Here is a 20,822-nt window from a genome sequence, read left to right as displayed (position 1 = left end):
ATGCCATTACCATTTATTTTAAGCCATAAAAAAGAGCTTGCATTTTTGTTCTCCACAAATGTTTTTATTTCTCTTATAATAATGATTCATTTTACAGGTAGGTAAAAAAGAGCCCCAGATCATTAATTCCATAGAGGTTATGTTCTAAGGCTTATTCTGATATTGTTGGTTATTTAGTTACACGTCGATATGTTAGAATTCCATCACATTGTTAGGGACATATTTATCAAGGGTCGAATTTTCGAATTGAAAAAAACCAACCAAAATTAAGACGACTTTTTTTTGTCGAGGTCATTTTTTGATCGAATAGGTCCGTATTTGGCCGAATTCGAATTGTAAGAATTTAATTAATAGTGCATTAGATCGAATACGATTCAAAGTTTTTCCCAAAGTCCACCAATTGACTCCAAATAGGTTCTAGAAGGTCCACCCATAGGTTTAAAACAGCAATTCGGCAGGTTTTAGATGGTGAATGGTTGAATTTGAATTATTAAAGAGACAGTACATGATAAATTTCAAAATTCAAATTTTTTAATTTTTTGCAAATTCGAATCGAATTTGGACTATTCCCTAGTCAAGGTACACAAAAATAACTCGAAATTTGATTTTTTTTTCATTCGAAAATTCACCTCGACCATTGATAAATCTGCCCCATAGTCTTAAACAGTAGACTAGTTGGTTTAAATAAGCATGGGATCTGTGCTGAACATTTTATACTTGAGCTATATAAGAGAAAGCTGTTTATTGTGCTATTTTAGTATATTTTCTGCATGAACAAAATCAAGCAAAGATCTCATGCACCAAATAACTTTTATGTGTTTATGTTATAACGCCTACAGTGTTCCACCATAAAAAAAAAATATACTGTATGTCCATATTACCATGCAGAAGTGAGTAGAGTGTATAATAGTGCAGTGATACAGTACTAATCAGTTTTTATCTGGATGTACTAAACATTTTTTGATAAAGAATATTAATGTAATTAGTAGTTTACATCAGTTTAGCATGCTTCTCCTGCAAGAAAAGTAGTAAAACAACATATAACATGTAATTTGGACCAACATACCTTGGGGTCCATGTTGGCAATTAAGCTGGGAAATGGGGCAAACAGAATTTGTTGATGAACTATAACTACCAACAGGCCCTGGCAACCTGTGGCTACTGGAGGGTGAGGAAAATTAATGTTTAATTATAATAGGCACTGTGCAGATTGGGCAACACTCATATAAAGTCATTGTGTCCCATGTAATACATGTAGGGGATCAGAAAAAATCCTTAACCTGTTTTTCTGTCTGTGACATCATCCAGCCCAGTTACAGGCTGGAGAGACATCTGATTGGTTGGGCATCCCAGTGCATCCTTGGAAGAAGCAGACTGCCTCATTTTGGAGTCAAATGTTTCCAAAAGAGCTTATAAAGGAATCCCTGCAGCCAGAGAGATCCAGATCTGTGGAGTGTGACAGCGCTGGTTGAAACAATTTTCCAGGGAGAAGGAAAAGGAAAGGGCTGCGTTTTGCTCTGCTTTGAGGAAGTATTTGAGCATCAGGGAGAGCCAGTTTCTATCTCCTGCCTGTGGATACTTTGGCCATTATGCGTTTCCACAGGGTGAGGACAGGTCTTGCTCGTGTATCTACCACGTGGGAGCAGCTACTACTGTTCTTGGGGAAGGGACATTGAACTGACTGGATTTATTCTACATTTATCCACCGGTGTGGAGTGTGGGACTGTGGCATTGAGAGACTGTGCCATGGGGTTGATAGTTCACACAGGTTTTCCAGAGTAAAGTTATATTGTGTAATTTGCATTCAAAGTTACTAAATACAGTTTTACATAAAGTTTATATTTGTTTTATTGCAAACTGTGTGTGTTTTATTTTTCCTAGTGGAAATCACCTGAGATGTGCTCCTCAGTGTTTCCTAGGTGGAGGCATTGCGCTGTAAATCCCAATGCCCAGTACTTTTCATGAGGCAAAAGGGACTCAGGGCCCTGGATTGCCATGGGTTGATTGCTATTTAAAGAGACAGTAACCAAATTAGGGTTATATACAGCTAATTAGATAATGATAGCATTTGGAATTCAATTTATAATGCAAGAATTGAGATAAAACATGTACAAGCCTTAGATAATTTTGCAATGGTGGATAGGCTTTTATAATTCTTATTAGACTTAATGGGAAAGAATGCAATGCAAAACAAGTATAAAACCATTCAAGTTCTCCTACATTATCAGAGAGAAGCACAGGATGAATTGAAAAGGCTGCTTTTAAGAGTATATAAAAAAGGCACCAATTTCATCCTAGCAGCCACTATTTCTCTAGGTATAATTACAGCAGTGCAGGCACACCTGTCTCTGTTGCTTCCACTCATTTTGCCTCTCTCTGTTTCCTTTGCTAATCAATCCCAGCATTCTAATTTATTTTCTTACACCATGTTCAGTTATTTTGGGGAATGTGTCACCACTAGCAACACATTTTGCCAGTATAGTATTTATATGATACTGAAAACTGCTTATTCACTAGGCAGGTATTGGTTACAAGATGTTTCATTTATACACTCCTGACCTGGTCCCTTACACATTCACACACATACGCCATTATTCTTTAAATCTGGAATGTAACTACTTTGTAGGTGACATATATAATGTCTTAGGGCTAATGTAGGGTGGGGAAAGTGTATCCCATTGAGGTATAAATCTAAGAATAAAGGATAGTCTTATCCACCCCCATAGTGACAAAATAGTCACTACTTTGTCACTATGGAGGTGGGTGAGTGATAAGTCAGGGTAATAGAATAATCTTTAATACAAAATCAACCTATGTTAAATATAAAAATATGTACAAAATACATTATTCTCCAATATCTTCTATTGCGATTTACTGTAGGTACAGTATGCATAATTAACTGTGACAAATGAAAACACAATACCCTCAAATTAATCTTTAAAAAAAGCACAAGTTGACTTATTTATTACCTATATCAGTGGTTTCCAGACTGTGGGGCTTGCCTTAGGAGCGCATTAAGGAATTGCAGGAGGGGGCTCATCCAGATAAAATGAGAATTGGGGATTATGGTAGTTTCACCTCATAGATAAACCAGGAATCCCAGCTTCAAGGCCAATTAGAGCAGAGACACACACTCAGATTCGGGGAGATTAGTCGCCTAGCGACAAATCTCTTCTTCAGGCGACTAATCTCCACAAACTGCCTTCCCGGCTAGAATGTAATGATGCCTCACAAGGTTTGGAAAATGAAGTGCTCTGAGTGCCATCCCACCGGCGATTTAGATTCTAGGTGGCGGGTAGGCAGGGGAAGGCAGTTTGGGGAAATTAGTTGCCCGAAGAAGAGGTGATCAGTCGCCGGGTGACTAAATCTCCCCGAATCTGTGCGTGTGTCTCTGCCCTTAGGGTTAGACTTGGAGTTACTGCTTGTCCATATTTCCTGTCTTAGATATTCATAAAGATATGGCTAAATGATTGAGACACTGATATTTTCCTATATATATATCACCATTTCATTTTCATTACAGTATGACACAGAGTTAACAATGTTGGAGGATGATTTTTTAACATTCACTTTTAAATTCTACTGTAGATATGTTGATTTATCATTCAGGTTAGTTTTGGTCCATTTTAGGTCAATTCTGTAAACTTTTTTGCATAAAATATACAGACAGACATATAGGAAGGCAATTTACTTACAGAAATGTAGACAGCTGCAAATGCTGCGAGGGTGGCATGTTGAGAAGGAAATGACTTTCTGCCAGAAAAAGACAAAAATGTAAGTATTTTACACATGATTATAAAAGGTAACCTTAAGGGGCAGATTTTCGAATGGTAAATTCTAATTTTTAAATTTTTTGGTCAAACCACACAATTTCGAATTTAAAACCACCAACTTGTATTTGAATCGAAGTTTTTCCCGAAAAAACCTTACATTTTTCAAAGTCCACCAATTGACTCCAAATAGGTTCTAGGAGGTCCCCCATAGGCTAAAACATCAATTCGGCAGGTTTTAGACAGCGAATGGTCGAAGTCGAATTTTTAAAGAGACAGTACATGATAAATTTCAATATTCGAATTTTCGAATTTATTTCAAATTCAAATAGAATTTGGACTATTCCCTAGTCGAAGTACACAAAAAAATAGCTTGAAATTCTAATTTTTTGCATACGAAAATTCACCTCGAACTTTGATAAATCTGCCACTAACTTTTATTGTGTTATAAAATGGATAATTCTAAGCAACTTCTGAATTGGTTTTCATTATTTCTTTTCAATAGTTTTTGAATTATCTTTCAAGCTTTAAAATGGAGGTCACTGGCCCCATCTAAAAAAACAAAGGCTCTCTAAGATGACAAATCTATTGTTATTACTCATCTTTCTATTTAGACCCTATTTATATTCCAGTCTCTTATTCAAATCAATATGCATGAACAGGCGCATGCACATGCTCATCACAGACAGGTGTGCACAAATGGACCCACTGAACAGCGGCGCAAGAGTAGAAAGAAAGGGGACCAGACATGGAGTAGGAGGCAGAGAAGGTACATGATTATTTTTATAAAAAAAGCTTGGGGATAGACAGAAAGGAACATAATTGTTAATAGTATAGAAATCATTGTTTTATATTACACCCTTCGTTTAGGTCAAACTCGTTAGGGGAAGTGTTTATTTTCCTTCACTTGCAGGGTTAATTTACTCTTTAACCAGTTACTTAGAAACAGTGACACCTCCTGTGAATTAAGATTGGATACTCACATACATTTAAAAGAATTGATAGCATCAATACAAAATTGCTCAACAGTTGCTCCACATGCAATGGCTATATGTACACTTTAGATTACGATTTAAACAGTCATTCCGCAGGTTCTCAGCTCCAGATTTCGCTCTGCCAAGTTGATTGTGATAGCCAACATTACAAACGTGGTGTGCGATGCTGGGCTCACCCGGATGACGTCACAGAGAAGGTACGTGCCTTGTGCCCTACTGGCTTTGCACCCTAGGCACGTGCCTACTCTGCCTACCCCTAGTTCCGGCCCTGTTTTCCTCTTTAACCTTACGTTTGTGCACAAAATGTTGCTCACCCACCCCTTGTATTTTGCACCCAGGGGCCTTAAAGCCCATGCTTATTTTATAATTCCTGGCAAGTTTTGGTTGCATAAAACCAGATGTACTGCCATACAGTGCCTCCTGTAGGCCTGCCAGTCCACATAGCGGCTACCAAATAGCCAACGACAGCCCTATTTGGCAACCCCAGGAACTTTTTTCATGCTCCCCAGCTCTTTTAACATTGGAATGTGGCTCACTGGTAAAAAAAGTTTGGAGACTTCCAATATAATGTATCAAATTCAAGATAACTATATTGAAATTACAAGTTTTCAATAAACAGTGCTCCAAAATTCCATACCTCCCAGAATTTATGACTGCTAGATCCAAGCCAGAACATATGTCTTCCAAAACATATGGATTTTCTTTGCAGGATATATTCAATGAAGTGTAGTTAGGTTTACACACAGTCAAGAAATACGGAGTTTGATAACCAGTAGAGAGTTGAATAATGTCAGTTATCAAAGCTGTAGAACATAATCCAAAAATATGGACTCCTACAAGGGAAAATAAAACATATTAGCATGCAGCACATGAGGCAAGTCATTGCATAAATAACTTATGTATAAAGGTGTGTAGGGACCCATAAGTATAATGGCCCTTATGGTTTCATTCCCTAACAGTGCCCCCATTCCCTGTTGCTGAGTTAAAACCCATGTAACGATTGGTACCTATTTTTCATACCCATTACATTGTCCCTAGGTTGATGACCATGTCCTGCATCACTGTAAAAAAGTGTTTTGCAGGGAGAGGTCCTTTCTCTTTGGCCTGCAGCAGTTGATCTGGGTGTTGGTTTCCATTGAGCCTGGAGTCAACATGGCCCCAAAAGTGTTACACCCTAAAGGGACAACCCTTTTAGAGAAGTCGGGGTACAGGGACCCAGTGAACGAGGTGCAGCTAGTGTGCAGGATAGCCACTGTTATAGCAATCTCTAGAGAGGATGAGTTAGTGAGCTTTAGCTCCACCAAGGAGGATAGAAGGGAGCAGCTCTCCCCCAGGCCCTGTTTGCCTGTAGTGAAGGGACCACAGAACTAAAAAGAGAATTAGGTTATTGTTCTATCCGTGTTCCACGTCTGCTGTAGGGATTCTGGGCCACAGGAGCTACTGACAACCTGGAGTTGATTCATTCCCTTACCCGTGCTATTCCTTCAGTGGTGTATGTCTATGCTGTGTCTGCTACACCCTTGATGTACCTGTCATGTATTCTGACATACCTCATGTGTGAGTATTATAACCCTGAGGTGCTTTATAACTGAATAAAGCCTGTTCTTCTGTTTTGCAAAGAACCCCTGGCATCCAACTCTATTCTTTTACACTTTGGCAGCAGTGAGAACATCAGCACTTGCTCTTTCCACGTTGGAAAGCCCATCCTGGTGAAAGAAGGTCCTGTGTAGCCCATGCTCTATCACACTAGTTGGTATTTGTCTATTTAAGCCAAATTGGGGTTTCAGTTGCTAACAGGAATTCTGCCATGTTTTTTCTGGTGTAGTTTTTATTTCTAAATTACACTGTTTATACTGCAACTTATTAATTCTACCATGTAACATTTCATTCTTAACCCAACAAGAGTTTTTTTCATTTGTAATATTGGTATATAGGCAGCCATCTCAGGTCATTTTGCCTGGTCGTGTGCTTTCAGAAAGAGCCAGCACTTCAGGATGGAACTGCTTTCAGACAAGCTATTGTAACTCCTACTCAATGTAACTGAAGCGTCACAGTAGGACACAAATTTTTACTACTGAGTGTTGTTATATCTACCAGGGAGCGGTTATCTGGTTACCTTCCCATTGTTCTGCTGATGGGCTGCTGGGGGGAGAATGGAGGGGGTGACATGACTTCAACTTACAGTGAAGCAGTAAAGAGTGACTGAAGTCTACGAGAGCACAAGTCACATGACTGGGGACACCTGGGAAACTAACAATATGTCTAGGCCCATGTCAGATTTCAAAATAAAATATTAAAAAAAATCTTTTGTAAAATGGAGTTCAGTGCAGAAGTCTGCAGGAGCAGTACTTTTAACTGATGCATTTTGAAAAAAACATGTTTTTTCATGACAGTATGCCTTTAAGGTTTGAAAAGCACATTGATAGAGAAAAGCCTGCAAGCTTTGTTAGGGGTTTTATCAAATTGTTTACTATATAAAATACACAAAAGCCACAAACATTTTATATGAAAATATATCCTTATAAACAGTTCTTAGTGATGCCATTCTTTGTAAATTAGGGCTTATTGATATGACATATAACATGACTCACTGAAGATTCATGTACACCTTTTGTAAAATAGGAGGATAATGTACACCATTCCAGGCTTAGCCCTTCTCCCCCTTCTCCCCCCACCTGGCGCAGAAGTGCCATGTCACATTCTTCAGAGGTTTGGCCCTGGCAACAGTGGGCTTCAAACAACCAAATCATTTCATTAGACTAACAGCAGAGCACAAAGTCGACCTGACGGGCTGGAGCACATTTCTCTAGGACTTCAATGGGAGGGTATATTGGCTTGGGGAAACAGTAGAGAATTCAGAGATCACCCTATTCACAGATGCCACAGGGTCCACGGGGTTCGGTGCATACTTCCAGGGGAAATGGTGCGCGGCAGGATGGCCCCCGAGTGGGCAGCAACAAGGCTCATTGGCAATTTGGCCTTTTTGGAATTATTCCCAATTGTAGAGGCCATGGAGCTTTGGGGGCAGTTCTTGGCTAAAAAGTCTGTTTTGTTCTGCTCGGATAATACAGCGGCGATTTCAGTAGTCAACAATCCCAAAGCACATCCCAGGTGAGATTAACGAAATTGCTGATGCTCTGTTTTGCTTTCAGTGGGGCAGATTTTGGGGGTTGGCCCGAAGCAGACCAGGGGGGAGATTGATGCCCGGACCTCGTGTGGAAGCTGGTGCGTCAGGTATGATGGAATGGGTACAGCAGTCCATAGCCCCAAGCACCTGGAGCAGTTACAACAAAGTATTGTTCGACAATGTGTCGGTCAGTGTGATTGAAAGAAAGTTGGCAGCATTAGCCTTCCTTTTTAAATTCATGGTGGAAGTGCAGGGGATGGAAGGCTACGTTGCCTGCCCAGTAAAATATTTTGAGGATTTTGCAGGGTTAGGCTAGATAACCGAGGCAGCTGCCTGATCCATCAGGATGGTTCAGCCTTGCCCCACTTTCAGTTTGTTGCAGTATTGAAAAAGGCGCTGCAGGGGTTAAACCTCGCTGTGGCAGAGTACCACTCTTTTACACAGAGACAGCCAGATGGGGCTTGGGAGAGGAGGTTATTAGAAGAATTGGCAGGTGGGAGTCAAACAGGTTCAGGTCTTATAGTAGGCCCAACAGAGTTGAGCAATAATAATAAAAAAAAAACTGGGCTGGATGGCAGGACACAGTTTGCCATGTGAATGGCCAGCTGAGTTTCCAAGAGGATCAGGTGAAATTAAGCTGGGTCAGTAGGAGAGGGCTCAGGTGGGAGGAGATTATACCCTCGGTAGTGCAGGAAGCTAAGGAGGTTGGCTCGCCTAACATTTTGCTGTTACACTCAGGGGGTAATGATATTGGTTAGTGTCCCATGAAAATCCTGATAAAGAATATTAGGAGGGAGTGCCTCAGGTTGTGGACTTTGTTCCTGGTGGACTGCCTTATATGGTCTGAGATTATCCCAATGGAGCACATCAGGCGATAAACAGGGCCAGAGTTAAAACAAACAAGGCAGTTTCAAAGTTCGTGCAGGCAAATGGGAGGGGGTGGTAGTGAGACACAGGAAGCTTGAGTACAATGATCTGGTCTGGTATGCAAGATCAGGTTGAGTGGATGGTTAAACCCCTAAGGTGGGTGACCATGAGGGGAGATGGAGCGCTAAAAAGTGCGCTCAATGAGGCTTGGGGTTGGCAGCAGGTATCCTTTGAACTGGGTTTTGGCGGCTGGAGGATATCGTGGCTCAGGGTGGCTGTGGAAGGGCAGACTGACAGGGGGGCTCAAGAGACAGTCTTGTGTCCAGTAATTTGTTTGTATTTGCCAATATATGGATGTTATTATGGATTATTTATGTTTTGCATTTTGATGTCTGCACTGTTGTATCTCTAATAAAGCTGTGACCATCATCATCCAACAATGATGTCGTCACTATGTTTTTATTGATCAAAATTAAGCGAGTAGGCGTATGCATGGGTCTTGCACTAGATCTGTATGCCTATCAACCAGCAAACAAGTAGAAAGGGGTGCATATAGACACATGTATGTAAGGTATATAACTATTCAGTCATTGTAGTACATAGTTATCCTTAAATTTTTTTTTTTCTGTTTATTAAATGGGTGTAGCTTCTTTTAGTTAGGTTGCAGAAACTAATGCATACTGTCATTTCTTTTATTACTAAACTATCTTGTATTGACTTGGTGAGGAAATGGTTGCAATTTGTAGAAACAATTAAAATACCTATAAATCTGACTGCTCTTCTAAGAAAAGAGTTGAAGTTGCATCCTCCAGCATTTATATTGGCTTCTGCTCCTATTCCATTTCTTCTCTTTGACAAGCAGCAGTATAAAACACCTTCTCCTACCATGATCTGAAGGGAAAAGGAGAACATTATTTGTGCTGTAGATAATAGAAGAAACCCAGAGGGGGAAATGTAATAACATTCGCAAAGAAAACAAATCTTCACACAAATAAGAATACGAATTTGCATGTCACAATGTAACATTTTTATTGCATTGCAAACCTTTAACACCTGCTTTTGGATCAAACGTAACAACTTTTTTATTGTTTATTCTAGTTTTATTTCATACACTGCACACTATTGCATACAATGAATTCATAATCGATATCTTACTGTTGTGTGAGGGGCAAAGGGGTTCGCAAAGACCATTGTATACATTGTATGAATTGCCAATTATTTTTGCATTAGCACCCAATATTACATTCCCCCAATAGACTCTATACATTTTCACACTTGTCCTTTGAAATGGGACTAGAACAAGAGAATCTCCATTTACCCAAGTTAAATGGTCAGTTTACAGATATTTTCAGCTTGGTAGGGCTTGTCACAAACACTGTGTAGGGGAACACAAACATATAACACTGCTGCTAACCAATACCTCAGTTAATACAGATACTGTAAGTTCCTTATGGGCAAGGCACCTGCATGTCACGTTTGGCTTCTGCTTGCTGAATAGTTTGTCATATTGGTTCCTCTTAAAATCTGTTTAAAGTACTGTTCAAATGTTGGTGCTTTATAAATAATATAAGAAATTATTAATAATAAATTATAATATTACAAATGTTTTAATATTACAGAACAATAGCACAATACATACATGGTTTTTATTGAAAGTGTTCCTTGCTTGGTATAGCTACTTTTATCTTTCAAAACATCAGTTAAATAGTTTAAACCAAGGTTACATATACTGGAAAATATTGCTGTATCAGTCATTTAGCTATAGTTCTAAAAATATCTAGCACAGCATTAAGTGGCCACCCTAATTAAGATTGTGGTAGACTTTCTGATAATATTTTTTTTTTTACCCACATTTCTACCCCTGTGCTGTGACGATGTTACCTTCACTCTTTGAATATGGACACCACATATGCTACATTCAAAAATATTAACTTGTCTCTCACCAAATTAGCCCTAAATTAAACTCCCTGCAATGAAAATGTTTCCGCTGTACTGCTTTATATGCAAATATTCAAATTAAAAAAAAATAAACCAGCACCTTTAAATTAGTCCCCATTATGAGTAAAGTCAGGAATAACTTCTTTATCTATCAACTGCTATATATTTGTTTAAATGCTAAAAATTTCACATTTTGGGGTGTATTATTTTCTCATGTTTAAATGCTAAAAATTTCACATTTTGGGGGGTATTATTTTCTAATTTTTAAAACAATTTGACCAAACTCTCAACCACGAATGCTCTCAATTTACTAAAAAATCTAAATAAATAAGTACAGTACTTGCTGGAAAAGTTGAGACAAAATCATGAGAAATTCAAGAGACTTTTTTGAATTGTTGCTCGAAAGGTGTGACTTTTTCAAATTCAATTGTCATAAAAAAAATCAGCAGAAAAATGTCTGAAACCCACGGAGGACATGAAAGCAAGAAACTACTTCCGATTGACTTTTACATGACTTTCACAGGTTTTGGCTGGAGTAGTTTTGGATTTGGATTTTTAGCAGCCTTGGAGCATAATAAATCTCGAGTTTTTTTCTCTCTAACATTTCTAGTTTGTCCACTTAAAAACTCAATCAAAATAGGCCCCTTGAAGTATTTTTGTAAATGCACTCAGCATTATTTTATCTATCTATCTATCTATCTATCTATCTATCTATCTATCTATCTATCTATCTATCTATCTATATCTATCATCTATCATCTATCTATCTATCTATCATGAGCGCAAAGAAACAAAATAGCTCAGAGTATTTGTAAAGCAAGAAATATATGACATGAAATCTCCCTTCTTAAGTAGGACAGAGCACGTAAAACACATTTTTACAAAGTAATGACAGATGAAAGTACATGACAGACAGGGAAACAGAAGATACTCCTTGTTTGGTCCTTGGGAGGTAGATAATTAGATTGACAGTGCAGAGCTAAGTATATTATCCAGGTAGATTATCTCTGCACTGGGATGTTAGCAATGATTCTTGCAAGGACCAAACATGGAATTGTATTGTTTGCCCTGTCTATCTCAAGAAATAACAAAATCTATAGATTTTTCTACCACCCTCTGAAATGTTAATCCCTAATGATTAATGTGGGTGTTAACTATTCAGAGAAAGATGATGGATTGGATTATTCAGGACATCAGTATTTTTTATTCTTAAAACAACCTTTCAGTAAAATAGCATTGCTTTAAAAAAACTGCTCCTGTTTTTATTCTGGAAGTCAAATCTGATTCTGTATTAAATAATTTGTTATACAGCAAATAAAGGGTGAGCTGAACAAACCTACTACATGTATTATCTTCTATGATTGCCGGACTTAAATGAAAGTAGTTGGCAAATGATGATGATGATCTAAATATTTGTTCACTGTGTCCCAACTTGCCACTATGACTATTTAGGTAAAGTACAAAAGCATTAGTTAACAATATAGTAAAATGTGGGAGCTGCATGACAAGTGATCTGAATGACCAGCAGCCAGATTACACTGGTTTATATTTAAAGATTGGCAGAATCAAATGCAGCTGTGATTGGGTGAGAAAGAATGAGTTAAGGCAGGGGAAAGCTGGGGTGTGTGTGTTGAAATAGAGGGATGTGATGTCAGGGGAAGAAACAGTTCACTTCCTTATCTTCTGAGCAGTTGGAAATAGCTGGCTGAAAGAAACCTAATACTTAGTTGGTTGCATATTGCTCCTCATATGTAAAAGTACCTTCAAATCTCATATGCCATCAATTTCCATTTTTATTTGAAAGAAAGAAAGGTGAATTTCAATCATTCTCAGCTCTTTGGTGCCAGTGAGTAGAAACGCAGGCCAAAAATCCAGAATTTGCATTTTATCACTGAAATGCGACACATGTGCCTGAACCCGGACTGATGTAATGTAGGCTGAGGCTGAGATCTGCTGCGTCTGGCATTAGCCTTAGATGGTAAACATAACGAGGTGGTTCACCTTTACGTTCACTTTTAGTGTGTTATAGAATACCCAAAACGTATTAATTGATCTTCATTATTTATTTATTTATTTATTTTAATTATTTACCTTCTTCTTCTGATCCTTTCCAGCTTTCAAATATGGGGTCACTGACTCCATCTAAAAACAAATGCTCTGCAAAACTAAAAATGTATTGTTGTTACTTGTATTGTTACTTTTTATTTCTCATGTTTTTATTCAGGCCCTTCCTATTCATATTCCAGTCTCTCAAAACAGTGCATGGTTACTAGGGTAATTTGGTCCCTAGCACCAGATTGGTGGAACTGCAAACTGAAGATCTGCTGAATAAAAATCTAAATAACTCAGAAATCTGAAATAAAAAAATGAAAACCAGTTGCAAATTATCTCAGAATATCATGCTCTATACATCATCCTAAAAGTTAATTCAAAGGTGAACAACCCCTTTAATTGTGGTAGTGACAAAGGGCACCATAGGGGAACATATATTTATATCGCACTAGCAATTAAACAGCATTTCACAATAATACTTGTAAAAAAGTCCCCTGCACCTGGGGCACTCCGCCAATGAGGCGAGTTGAGGCACTCGCCTCAGGCGGCAGCTCCCCCCTGGTTGCCAGGGGCGGCAAAAATGTCGCTCCTGGTAACCAAGAGCCGAATTTCCGGTTTTCAACCTGGAAATTCTACTCTTCTAGTGAAGAGAGCGCAATTGCGCTCTCTGCACTAGCGACGTGGACCCCCCGACCCCCGTCTGGTGCTGAAGGTGAGTGCCATGGGGAGGTGGGGGAGGCAAAAACAAAGGCTGCCTCAGGCAGCAAATTGGGCAGGATCGCCCCTGCCCTGCACCAAAGTATTTATTCAACTTTATATATGTTTTTGGTTATTCAGTATTACTGAAGAGTTGTGGCATGAAAGCAATAAAGCCTAGTGGTACCTGCTGCTCTTGAAGGGTACAGACAGCAGAGGGAGCCATGTTGTTTTCCTGTGTCACTCTGGGCTGGGGGCATGATCCTTCAATAGGTTTATAACAAATGAAAACAGTACTTAAGCCTAAGGACACTTAGGACACTATGGACACTACTGCAGAGAGCATAGGCAGAGGCTGTTTTTTTTGTTTGGGGAGGCTACATGGCGGAAATAACCAAAAACAACTGCAGCAAAAGCACTGGGGGGGGGGGGGTTATTGATGGACAACCATGTACAAAACTAATGGCAATATGGGCAGTTGTTGGCTTGAGTGGTGTAAAGGTCTCCACTAGGCTAGGCACAGGAAAAAACCCAGTGGGCCCCGGCTCTTTTGGGGCCACACCGTGCCCAAATCCACTCCTGCACTACAGAGCATGTGCGCAGGATGGGGGGCTGTGCTGATGGCAGCGATACAGTTGTTTGCAGCTGGGGGGCCCAGGGGATGGTGTGGGGGCCCCCTGAGGCTCAAGGCCTGGTGGACCCTGGGCCAGTCCGACACTGGGTGGAACCATGTTCTCTGAAGTGATGAATCCCTCTCCAATATAGCATATACCATATAGCAGTCTGTTAGGCAAGTCTCAGATTGGTAAATGCCAAGAGAACTTCAGCTGTGTGAATTTGTAATACCAACCGTAAAGGTTTTGTGAAAGCAAACCTTTACAATATAGCTTACAGCTAAGAATTCCATACTTCCTACTTTGAGCCAACACATTAGGGAAAGCCCTTTCCTGTTTCAGCATACTAATATTTATGCCTATATATCTGTCTGTCAGGTATGTATGTCTGTCTGTCTATTATACTCTATACTATTTATACTACGGATGCACCGAATCCACTCTTTTGGATTCAGCCGAAACCCCGAATCCTTCCCGAAAGATTCGGCCGAATACCGAACTGAATCCGAATCGTAATTTGCATATTTAGGGGTGGGAAGGGGAAAACATTGTTTACTTCCTTGTTTTGTGACAAAAAGTCACGCAATTTCCCTCCTCGCCCCTAATATGCATATGCAAATTAGCATTTGGTTTAGCCTGGCAGAAGGATTCGGCCGAATCCGAAACCTGCTGGAAAAGGACGAATCCTGGCCTAATCCCGAACCGAATCCTGGATTTGGTGCATCCCTAATTTATACACACTGAACATATCATACACAAGTAGCCTCACATGTACAACTAAAACATTGTAAAAACAATCATAATGCACTACTTTTTTTTTGCTGTTTATGCAGAAGCCTAAGCTTGTACCTATTAAGTTGTGTTGGAAATAACTGCTTCCCAGTTCCCCTGCAGTGCTGACAAGTAAAAGTCTTTGCGTTAGGGTCATGTAGGAGGCTCTTCTACTTTCAAAAACTTTTCCTGAGACAGCACTGTTGCAGTAACAGACTGCCCTTGGACTAGGACCTGGTCTAAACATCCACATATTTCAAATGGTAAGTTGCAAAGAATGGTATTTATAGGAATGAATGATAACGGTACAGCTCATGTGTTAATATGATAGGGACTTTAGACTGTAAGCGCCACTGAGGCAGGGACTGATGTAAATGATATGTAATATCTGTAAAGCTCTGTGTAAATGTGTTGTTGGCCTTATATAAATACCTGGAAATAAATAAAATGAAAATTCTCAGCTACCCTTGTTTTTTTAAGGTTTAAAAGGGTTTCATGTACAATTTTCTGTAAAAACCTCTGGCAAGAATCCCTGCTGAGCTAGATGGATGGCTTGACATCCTCCAATAGTCTTTCATTTTCTGTTCAGGTCTCTGGGGGCGGGGTATAGCAGCTACTGTTCCAATCCAATAAAGCTCTCTACTGTGTCAGTACTCAGCTCTGATCAGAAACACAATGGGGAAAATAAAGAGAAATGTCTTAAACAGGCTGTAATCATTTTTATGGACAAAAAAATTCCAAAATGTGGGGCTTCCCTCACTAAGCAAAATATTTAACTTTTTACTCAATCCCTGTTTGTATCTTCTTTAAAAAACAATTTGGCCATGGGTACTTTGATTTGGAGTATAGTGATGACATATTTCTTCTCTTCCTATGTGTTCCTTGTACAGGCTTGGGATGGGCCCATGAGCTCTACACTCTTTCAAGAAACTATAAGTGCATGTTGCTCAAAAAACTCCTGGGCACAAATCAAATGGTGCCACTGTTCTTCCCATCAAAACCTCTTGGGCTGTTGGTTTTTTAATAGGAAAGTTATAGGGTTATAGGAAGTGTTGAGCCATTTAGATTTTTTTCCTGTCTCCAGAAAAAAAGCGTAGCTACTGTGTTTATTATACAAGTGTAATCTCAGAATACTTTTTAAAAATTGGGCTCCACTACAGCATATCAAACAAGCCAAAACAAAAAAAAAAAGAAATTTACGTAAAACAAATAAACAGTCCTGCACCCCACTCTATTGATATTGTCCTGCTAATAAAAAAACAAATTACATGGTTAAAATCTCCATCTTTTGTGAATTTCTAAAGTTGACAGCACAAACACATAGGGGCCTGTTTAATACACTGTAGCTTGTGTCTTTCTCGTTTCATTGCTCATGCTGAGTTTCATGCCAAAAAATCAATCTCCGTAATTTTACCTGAATGGCCTTTTTTAACCCAAACAGACTTTTTTTCCCTTAAAGTTTGTGAAAGGCATGAGCAGTCTTAATTAGGCCCCTCATGACTGGAAAGGGCTTAAGCTGACCACACGCAGAGAGACCAGGCCATTGGGTTCATTTAGTTTGACTAAATGATTATTGATCTGTGTGCTTGTGTGATCCTCACATAATTATCATCTGCAATCTAACGTTGATCAGGCTGAAATTAAATACCTGTTTTGTATTGCCCCAGAGATTTTTAAAAAATGCTCTATTGATGTCATAGCCGGTATTGTAGCTAATTATTACAGACCAACAAGTAGTATAAGTTTAAGATATACTACAAAGGTGATAGAGACACAGGGGCAGATTTACTAACTGGCGAATTTTCCCCAGTTAGTAAATGCACCCATCGCAACACTTCGCCAGGCGAAAATTCACCCAGACAACTCTAATTCAGTAACATGCAGAGTCTCGTCCTGGGCGCTGAACAATGGCGAATTTTCGCTAGCGTTACTTTGGCAATGCGAGCAATTCAAAGCGAAAATGTGCTAGCGTTCATTTTTGCCTAGATCAACTTCGCTAGAGGTCTTGTGATCAAGTTAATTTACATATGGCGGGAAATTTAAAGTTGAATAGACTTCTTTATGTTGCAGCGAATACATTACATTGCCACTGTTAATTATACATGTCCAGGGAACCTTAATAAAGATAATAGAGATGTTATAATTCCCTACACATGAGCCCACTGTATAGTTAATATTCCATATGTTAGAAAATGTATGGAGAAAAGCAGCTAGAGAGGCAAACATTTTAAGTACTTTTGCTGGCTATCACTCTGAAAAAAGGAAAAGCCGTCAGCGTTTTTTGAACTTATGTATTTGCATATATATATATATATATATATATATATTTGCATAGAGGCGATAGAGCAACTTCTAAACATGAATTGTTATTTATGTGGCCAGTGTAAAAGTATTATACCAAATAAGCCCCCTCTTATAGCTCAGCCTGTAACTGCTTTCTGCTGGAGTAAACATTAGTTATATCTTTCTTTTTTGGCATGCCACCTGCAGTCATTAGTTATAAGACATTTTGTCTATGTTAGGTGCTGGTTTCCTGACTGAGACACAGTGCTATTATATCTCTGAATCATCTGCAGAGACTGAGTCAATATACATATATGTTGGTTATGACTCTTTAGGTCTGTTTATTGGGTTAAGTGACAATGCTTGACATTTGCCATACCTCCCTTTCTACCTGAAATGTTAAAAAAAACCCAAAATCCTCCAGTAACTACAACAACCCTATTCACAAGTGCAAAAGGTTCTGAAAAGGTTTCTTTAAAACTGACAGTTGTGTAATGACACAACAGTATTTTTCACAATTGTCAGTTTGACAACTGACTAGTAAATTTTGAAATAGCAGGCACTTACAGGGAATATATATCAGTCTATATACTGTAGGTGATTCATCCTTTCTTTATTATTGTATTTTCTTAGCCTGGAAGACTCAGGTATTATGCAGAGCACTAGGCAGAATGAAAAATGAGACTTACGGTTGCTGCAGGTCCTGCGAATGTCAAACACAGCAGCATCAGGAACGGGATGGACTCCTGTGTGGGTTCAATATAGGGCATGCTGAGACTTCTGTCATAGCAGCTAAACCCCGAATGAACTGGTTTAAAGACATCTGTTAGCTCCAGAAAATATAGACTTACCACAGAAGAAGCCAAAATCGGCAACTAGCAGAGAAAACAAACAAAACACATATTAATATGAGCTTTATCCATGTTACAAAATCATACATTTAAAATGAACATTTTTTTAAAAGCGCTTTTTAATTTGTTTATTAATGACCTTGAGGTTGGCATTGTAACTACTGTCAATGTTCCAGACAAGCTGTGCTGCATTTTAGAAAGATATAAATGGGAGAAATGTGCTGTAAACTGGCAAATGAGTTTCAAACAAGACTTTGGAAACATAACATGAATGCTAGTTATACCCTAAATTGAATGGTGTTGGGGGCACCCTTAGGGCTGGATTTGTATTGTGGGTGCCCTGGGCCACGCGGTCCTTGTGCCCTTCTGCGATGCAACAGCAGGGTCCTAGTGCCCGCAAGTCCAAACACCGGAGCACTGGTGCTCCTCGGCAAGCGGCCGGGAGGCATGCCGTCCCTAAAAGTTTGCCACCCTAGGCCCGGGCCTATGTGGCCTGCCACAAATCTGGGCCAGGGCATCCTTAAAGGAACAGTAACACCTATAAATGAAAGTGATTTAAAGGAATGACAATATCATGTTCTGTTTCCCTGTACTGGTAAAACTGGTGTGTTTGCTATAGTAACACATAGGGGCAAATTCATCAAGGGTTGAATATCGAGGGTTAATATTCGATATTCGACTGGGAATGAAAATCCTTCAAATTCGAATATCGAAGTCGAAGGATTTTGTGCAAATACTGCGATCGAACGATCAAAGTAATAAACGTTCGAACGAACGATTAAATCGTTAACGAAATTAACGAAATTAAAGGATTTTAATCCAACGATCGAAGGATTATCCTTCGACCAAAAAAATTTAGCCAAGCCTATGGGGACCTGGTCCCCCATAGGCTAACATTGGGTTCGGTAGCTTTTAGGTGGCGAACTAGGGGGTCGAAGTTTTTTCTTAAAGAGACAGTACTTCGACTATCGAATGGTCGAATAGTCAAATGATTTTTAGTTTGAATCCTTCGATTCGAAGTCGAAGTCGTAGTCGAAGGTCGAAGTAGCCCATTCGATGGTCGAAGTAGCCAAAAAAACACTTCGAAATTCGAAGTTTTTTTTCTTCAATTCCTTCACTCGAAGTTAATGAATTGGCCCCTTAGTATAGCCATGGGGGTAACCATTCAAGCACAGTATACATAGTAGATAACAGATTAGTTATGAAGAATCCCATTGTATCCTATGGAGCTTATCTGTTATCGGTTGTGTATCCTGTGCCTTTTCTCCTTTTCAGCTTTGAATGGCTGCCCCCATGGCTACAAAGCAGCTTGTTTATATAAACTATAGTAGCCTTTCTGAAGAAAACACACCAGTTTTACCAGTGCAACACAACAGGACATTATAATTTCATTACCTCAAAACTTTCATTTTTGGTGTTACTGTTCCTTTAATTGAAAAGAATTTGTAGATTTCTATCTATAACAAACTGTGTAACTCTAGGCAGTGTCATTTATTGCCTTCTAATGCAAATAAAGTGTCTTGCAAAAAAAGGACATTTTTTTAGGATTTTTGATCAATATTAAAGAAGCATTTAAGAAGCATTTATTACAATTCTTTCAGGAAATACTGATGCTATCAATATCTGTGTGAACTATACCTTCTGCACACATTAAAAGCACTGTGAATGCAAAGGTGTAGAGGGCAGTTGCTGTAACTGGAAGTGAGCAGTTAAGTATTGTAATTGCAGAGAAAAGGCAGATGCCCATTATTTGCCATATGTATCACGAATTAACTCTTTAAAACTCTAACCATAACACAGAGTTACTAATTCATTTCTGCAAATTGTTTCTTTTGACCTCATTCTTGTCAAGATTAATCAGTGATTAGGTCAGATCGACTGTCTGCAGAGCATCTTATTGGACCCTATTAGTACAGGTTTGGGACCTGTTATCCAGAATGCTCGGGACCTGGGGCTCCCCGGATTGCGGATCTTTTCATAATTTGGATCTTTATACCTTAAGTCTACTAGAAAATCATGAATGCATTAAATAAGCCCAAATGGGCTGGTTCTGTTATTAATAAGGATTAATTATATCTTAGTTTGCATCAAGTGCAAGGTACTGTTTTATTAACACAGAGAAAAATCTAATTGATTTTAAAAATTTGGATTATTTGGATAAAATGGAGTCTATGGGAGATGGCCTTTCCCTAATTCGTAACTCACAGGTTTCCGGATAACGGATCCCATACCTGTATTAGCACTGACGCAGCTGATATCGCGCACCCTATTAACATGTGATTTCATTGCAGTTACACATGGCTAAAAAGTGTTCCTGGACATCAAATAATCCACTGCTGTTTTCAGTAGGGGCATTCTTGCAGAAAAACTGCAAAAAAAGATTGAAAACCAAAACGCTCTAATTTAGTAATAACAGCTGAACATCGCAGAGGCTCTGTAAGCAGACAATTTAAGGCCCCATCCCAAACATACAAATTATGTTTCCTTACTGTCATCATAATATTACTCATTATAGTTTTTGCAGTTATAATCCGTTGGGGGAGATTTATGAAGGGTCGAATTTTGAATTTGAATAACGTTGAAATTTGAATTCAAAAAGAGCAACCGAAACAAAATCACATTTTTTGTGGTCTGTTTTGATCGAACAGGTCCGTTTTAGTTTGAATTCGAATCGTACGAATCAAAGTAATATCGCTTTTTTCCCCAAAAAAACCCTTAGATTTTTCTAAATAGGTGTCCAAATGGGTTCTAGGAGGTACCCCATAGGCTAAAACAGCAATTTGGCAGGTTTTAGATGGTGAATGGTTGAAGTTGAATTTTTAAAGACAATAATTTAGTCTTTAATTTTTTTTTTTAAA

The 20,822-nt window shown here is 38.9% G+C and overlaps 1 protein-coding gene across 1 annotated transcript in view; it reads right to left on the bottom strand.

Annotated features, from left to right (window-relative positions):
* Positions 1–20,822, bottom strand: part of plppr4.S (phospholipid phosphatase related 4 S homeolog) — a 42,946-nt gene that overhangs the window by 6,377 nt on the left and 15,747 nt on the right. The window contains exons 2-5 of the mRNA XM_018259858.2: positions 17,803–17,988; positions 9,521–9,650; positions 5,403–5,598; positions 3,696–3,753 (exon numbers count right to left, since the gene is read on the bottom strand). Coding sequence (XP_018115347.1) covers positions 3,696–3,753; positions 5,403–5,598; positions 9,521–9,650; positions 17,803–17,988 — 570 coding nt within the window. The remainder of the gene's footprint in view (positions 1–3,695; positions 3,754–5,402; positions 5,599–9,520; positions 9,651–17,802; positions 17,989–20,822) is intronic.

The sequence above is a fragment of the Xenopus laevis genome, chromosome 4S, assembly GCF_017654675.1.
Source record: "Xenopus laevis strain J_2021 chromosome 4S, Xenopus_laevis_v10.1, whole genome shotgun sequence".
In the NCBI taxonomy this organism is placed as follows: Eukaryota; Metazoa; Chordata; class Amphibia; order Anura; family Pipidae; genus Xenopus; species Xenopus laevis.
The sequence above is the reverse complement of the archived record's forward strand: the minus strand, read 5'-3'. Positions and strand labels throughout refer to the sequence as shown.